The following is a 6,221-nucleotide window of genomic DNA, read 5'->3' as shown; positions in this document are numbered from 1 at the left end:
CTTGACTTCCATGCATTAATGATAGATGGAGTGTTCTTCTTTGTTTTGACTTCTTCATATTCAATGATAGACAGAGTGTTCTTTTTTATTTTCTCATCTCCTCTCGTGCAATGTCATTCCTTGCGCCAGATGAGCTGTCCGAGCGGCTCATTTTCCTGCCGACCGAAACAACTGGCTATAGATTTGTCCATTCGCCCGACTGACTTATGATATCCATTCGTTTGACCAGCTGGGTGATCCGCTCGTCCACTCCTTTGTCGACTGAGATAACCAGACAACCACCTTTGGCTGAAGTTCTTTCCGTAAGCCCGGTGTTGACCACCTTGATTTTGACCGATACCTTGTCCACTGACTCGTGACAGATATACTTTCTCTTATAGTCCATCAATACTGTTTTTCTCCTTTGGATTTCAAACACCCTCCCCTCTTACCTTAGCAAAAACAATCAAAACGTATCCTACTAAAGAAGATCAATTTAAAAGGACAGTTCAACATCATTGTAGAATCCTAGTGAAAGATTGGATCATATTAGATTATTTATTATACATAATTTTACCTTATATTTTACAAGTGATTATTTTTACAATTCAGATCAGTGACTTTAAAGGTTATACAATAACAATTTGATCGTTGGTTGGATTAAGGCTCCCTTCTTTCTTAGTTTATTGTAATTGCTCACATATTTGCTATGTGAAAATGATAATTAATATCCAGTTGTTGTTGTGATTCGACTAATCTTGAAAATCACCGGTCCAACTCTATAAAAAATTTTCACCGAATGCAAGGATAAATTTAAAAAGCGCATATGTCCTAATTGATAGCCTAACATCACCAATGGCTTGAACTCCGTAAATATTCGAGAGTGCCCCGGGACTTAAATGGAAACAAAGATGTGATGGCCACAAAAGAGAGACCTTCTCTCTCCATCACTCTCTCTCAGCCCTAATAACACCACCCTCTCAATAAATGCAATTGCACCCTCTCAATGCGCTGTGCAATTACTCCTGATCACCTCTTCCTCTCCTACCTCCTCCAGATCCCCCTCTCATGGCTTCTCTTCCCCAACTCTTGCCCTTTCTCTGAAACCATGCAGGCAGTGCAAGTAAGAGAGCAAGATCGGAAGAGCACTTTGTCATCACTCTCAGCGCTGATCGTGTACATGTTTCTGCATATCTGATCTTGGTCTTCTTTTTCTTGTTCTTGATCATGTGTACGTTTAAGTATTTCTTTTATAGTTAAGAGCTGTTTCACCTCTCTTCTTTCTCCTCCTTGAGATATCTAGGTTTAGAGAGAGAGAGAGAGAGAGGGAAGCGGTGGAATTAGGGTTTAGTTGAGAGAAATATGCCTGTGGGGATCATGATACCTGCAAGACATCAATCAGCAGCTTCCGTGATGGGGAGGAACACAGGCACCAGCTTTGGCTCTTCCTCAGTCTTGTCCCTCGGCCAGGTATATATTTGAACATAAACTTTTTTTTTTTATCTTGATTATTGTTCAGTTTTTTCTTGATTATTGTAGCTGTGTCGTCTTTGATTTGGTTTGTTATTTTGCACTTTAATCGAACTCAAAGGAGATAGTTGTTTTTGTTTTATTTTTAAATCCTGAAAGGCCTGAAGTTTTTAGTTTGTGATTTGGCAATTGGATTCTTGAAGCCGAGCTTGTTGGAGGCGGCGCAGCAGATCCCGCTGCAGTACCAGCACGGCGGCACCCAGCTGATGGAGATGGCACCGGCGACCACAGCGGAGAGCGAGATGGCTCGGGACGGGGACTTCGAGAGCAAGTCCGGCGGCAGCGAGAACATCGAGGGAGCCTCCGGCGACGACGACCAAGACCAGAACCAGCGGCCGCGCAAGAAGCCCTACCACCGCCACACTCAGTTTCAGATCCAAGAAATGGAAGCGTAATGAAACTGGGCATCCATTAGATCTCCCAAAACGTCGATCATCTTCTTGAAAAGAAGATTTTTGTCCTGTGTCAGGTTCTTCAAGGAATACCCTCATCCGGATGACAAGCAGAGGAAAGAGCTGAGCAGAGAACTCGGTCTGGAGCCTCTGCAAATCAAATTCTGGTTCCAGAACAAGCGCACCCAAATGAAGGCACACGATGATAATTCAACCATTTCGTCTTCTCTTCGACGATCGTTAAAATTTTCTAATTGTAGCTTGCAAATTTGAGCAGAATCAACACGAGCGGCAAGAGAACAGCGGGCTGCGCGCAGAGAACGACAAGCTACGGGCAGAGAACATGAGGTTCAAGGAGGCCCTCAGCCACGCCTCCTGCCTTAACTGCGGCGGCCCCGCCGCCCTCGGCGAGATGTCGCTCGACGAACACCATCTCCGCATCGAGAACGCCCGTCTTCGCGAAGAAGTATATGCGTTCATATTGAATCAAGAATTCAAGATCGATCTGTATATTTGCATTTTAAATGCTCGATCGTGTGTGCGTTGGCAGATTGATAGAATATCGGGTATAGCGGCAAAATACGTAGGGAAGCCAATAGGGACGGCGGCGGCGGCGGCTGCGTCGTCTTACCCGCTGCTATCTCCGACGACGTCGTCGAGGTCTCCGTTGGATTTGGGGTTCTTCGGCGGCGGCGGGGAGCTGATCCGGGGCCTAGGTGGACAAAGCGAGGTGGAGAAGCCGGTGGTGGTGGAGCTGGCGGTGGCGGCGATGGAGGAGCTCATCCGGATGGCGCAGGTCAACGAGCATCTATGGGTGCCTCACGATACCATGAACGCTGCCGCCGGCGGTGCCTGCGGGGAGACGCTTAACGAGGAGGAGTACGCGCGAGCCTTCCCACGAGGCCTCGGGCCGAAGCAGTTCGCGCTCAAGACGGAGGCGTCCAGGGAGACGGCGGTGGTCATCATGAACCAGATGAACCTCGTGGAGATGCTCATGGACGCGGTATGACTCTACTCTTTGATTGATTACTCATCGATCTTCCCCGAAGTCAACTCCACAAGAATACTCAAATTAATCGAGAATCTATGAAGCAGAATCAATGGTCAAACGTGTTCACGGGGATCGTGTCGAGAGCTCTCATGCTGGAAGTGCTATCCACCGGAGTCGCAGGCAATTACAACGGAGCTTTGCAAGTGGTAAAGATTCATAATTTCAAAGTCTTTTGCGTCTCATTAATTTATCCATCAGTTTTTCCCCTATAAACTTGATGAATTTTGATCGTAGATGTCAGCAGAATTCCAAGTTCCCTCTCCGCTCGTTCCGACGAGGGAGAGCCTCTTCGTCAGGTACTGCAAGCAGCATCCCGACGGCACTTGGGCCGTGGTCGACGTTTCCCTCGACGGCCTCCGGCCGGGCCCGGTTCTGAGGTGCAGGAGAAGGCCCTCCGGCTGCTTGATCCAGGAAATGCCCAACGGCTACTCCAAGGTGACGTGGGTGGAGCACGTCGAAGTAGACGACCGCTCTGTTCACGACATATACAAGCCACTGGTCAACTCCGGCCTAGCGTTCGGTGCCAAGAGGTGGGTCAGCACTCTGGATCGCCAATGCGAGCGGCTCGCCAGCGTGATGGCCAGCAACTTCCCCTCTGCAGATATCGGCGGTAGCCATGATCGGTTCCCAGTCTACGAACTGAACTAATCTTCGTTGTAAATTAATTTTCCGGCCGTGATGATTCTTCGTCGGTGCATCAATTCATGCAGTGATAACGAGCGCAGAAGGACGAAAGAGCATGCTGAAGCTGGCGGAGAGGATGGTGGTGAGTTTCTGCGGCGGCGTGAGCGCGTCGACGACGCATCAGTGGACAACGCTGTCGGGAAGCGGGGCGGAGGACGTGCGCGTGATGACTAGGAAGAGCGTGGACGACCCCGGTCGTCCGCCGGGCATCGTCCTCAACGCCGCCACCTCCTTCTGGCTCCCCGTCTCGCCCAAGCGCGTCTTCGACTTCCTTCGCGACGAAACCACTCGCAGCGAGGTGCACAATACGATCAATGCTCGCCATGCAGGTATTCATTCGCTGTTATCTCTGATCGTGATCGATGTGGAATTAATCGCAGTGGGATATACTCTCTAACGGCGGAGTCGTTCAAGAAATGGCGCACATCGCCAATGGCCAAGATCAAGGCAACTGCGTCTCTCTTCTCCGTGTCAATGTAATTACCATCTCGCAGTTTCTCGTATGAAGCCGATTTTACGATTCGTGATAATTAACAGTGAAATGTTAATTGGGGAAGCAGAGCACGAACTCGAACCAGGGGAACATGCTGATACTGCAAGAGAGTTGCACGGACGCGACGGGGTCCTACGTCGTCTACGCGCCGGTCGACGTCATGGCCATGAACGTGGTGCTGAACGGCGGCGACCCAGACTACGTGGCGATCCTCCCCTCCGGCTTCGCCATCCTCCCCGACGGGCCTTCCGCAGCGGCGCAAGGAATGTCGGCGGCCGGCGGCTCCCTCCTCACCGTCGCTTTTCAGATCCTCGTCGACTCCATCCCCACCGCGAAGCTCTCCCTCGGCTCCGTCGCCACCGTAAACAGCCTCATCGCCTGCACCGTCGAGCGAATCAAGGCATCCGTCGCCGGCGAAACCATTCCCCACTGAGAACATCGTCTGTAACATGTACGTGCCCAATCCAGCTCTCGCTTGTGTCTTACAATGCACGCGTGCTTAGTGTTCGACGAAATGCGCAGGAGAAGAAGGTGGGAGTCAAGAACGCACCTCGTGCTTCCCTTGCCGCGTGGTGCCGGTGGAATCAAGGAAACAAAACCACGACGTCCGTGCGTGCACCACTGTGCAAGGAGGGCTGGTTCGGGTATTGACTTTCTAATATATGTCTCCATCACTTACTATTTACTACCGCCTCTTGGTTTTGTCCTAGTGCTACTTGCTATAATTATTATTTCCAATTTGTCCTGTAACGTTATTGGACTTGAACCGTAGAACAGGCTTCTACTTGTTCCTGCTTTTTGTAATTTAATTCTAGCAATTTTTTCTTTTATAATCCAGATATCTCTAAACCTTCGACCCAATTAATATCTAAATCCAATTAGTTATCAAGATGGACGGCTCAATCCCATGGACAAGTTTCCTTTTTCTAGGAGTATAAATGAGTCAAGTCGTTTATGAGCTATTCGAATCTCGATTCGATAAAAGTTCGTTTAATAAAACTCGTTAAGGTAAATAAATCAAACTTAAATTTCACAATATTCGGGTCATTAATTCGTGAACATATTCGTTAGTAAACTCATGAATAAACTTTTAAATGAAAAAATAATAATTTTGATATTGAATTTATAGATTTTATACTCTAATTATGAAAAATATAGATAAATATATTAAATTTATTTATTAGAATAAAATTATAAATTTTAATAAAAATATTATAATTTTCTCTAAATATATCATTTAGTTTTAAATGAATATTTAAATTTATAATTTATATTTATTAAACTCGTTTAGACTCGATAAAAGTTTGAATAAGCTCGTGAATCATGAATATATTCGTTAAATAAAACTCGAGTTCGGCTCGATTATAAACGAGTCAAACTCAAACATTTAAGAGTTAGGCTCAGATCGACTCTATTATACCCCTACCTCTTCCATAATTGTTATTTGCCCTGCGACATCATTCTTTGTTTTTTTTCTCCAACTAATGGATTTAAATAATTCCTAATTACTTAAAATTCAAATCGAAACTAATATATTTTTAAAAAATCTCTTTAATATATTCATGCTATGAAATTTAAATTTAATAGTATAAATTGAAAACAATAAATTTTTAAATCCTAAAAACTTGATAAAATTTGTCATAGCTTGTTATAAAGTTTAAGACAATGATGTTCACTAATCAACATCATTAATAGATTTTTAAGAGTTGCCATATCCCCAAAAAAATATTAAATTTTTGAATAGTTTAGATTTGTTAGTTAATTTTAGATTAAACTGACGGATGAATCTAGAAAATTTTAAATAATTTTAAATTAAAATTAATATACTCGGTAAACTTTTTTAATGTATACATGCCCTCCCATCTTAATTTGATAATTTAAATTAAAAGTATTAATTTTTTGAATTTAAATCTGAAAAAAAATTGAAAATAGAGAGATATAATGAAAATGCGATGTGCATTTTTAAAATTGTAAAAATTGAGTATGAATAATAGTGAAACTTACTACGTAAAATATTTGACTGATTTTATTCTTAAAAATTATTTTATTATGAAAAGGGCTAAAAGCGCCATGCCGAATATGGCCCACGATG

At 44.5% G+C, this 6,221-nt stretch overlaps 1 protein-coding gene across 1 annotated transcript; it reads left to right on the top strand.

Annotated features, from left to right (window-relative positions):
- Positions 1 to 971: 971 nt before the first annotated feature.
- On the top strand, positions 972 to 4,932 carry LOC122041830 (homeobox-leucine zipper protein ROC2-like). Its single transcript, XM_042601658.1, has 11 exons — positions 972 to 1,449; positions 1,653 to 1,900; positions 1,979 to 2,096; positions 2,179 to 2,367; positions 2,452 to 2,904; positions 2,997 to 3,098; positions 3,187 to 3,562; positions 3,663 to 3,934; positions 4,017 to 4,112; positions 4,197 to 4,580; positions 4,652 to 4,932. The coding sequence occupies exons 1-10, from the start codon at positions 1,342 to 1,344 to the stop codon at positions 4,560 to 4,562; spliced, it is 2,328 nt and encodes a 775-aa protein (XP_042457592.1). The 5' UTR covers positions 972 to 1,341; the 3' UTR covers positions 4,563 to 4,580; positions 4,652 to 4,932.
- Positions 4,933 to 6,221: the final 1,289 nt, after the last annotated feature.

The sequence above is a fragment of the Zingiber officinale genome, chromosome 2A, assembly GCF_018446385.1.
Source record: "Zingiber officinale cultivar Zhangliang chromosome 2A, Zo_v1.1, whole genome shotgun sequence".
NCBI classification, from domain to species: domain Eukaryota; kingdom Viridiplantae; phylum Streptophyta; class Magnoliopsida; order Zingiberales; family Zingiberaceae; genus Zingiber; species Zingiber officinale.
This window is presented reverse-complemented; position numbering and strand designations above follow the sequence as displayed.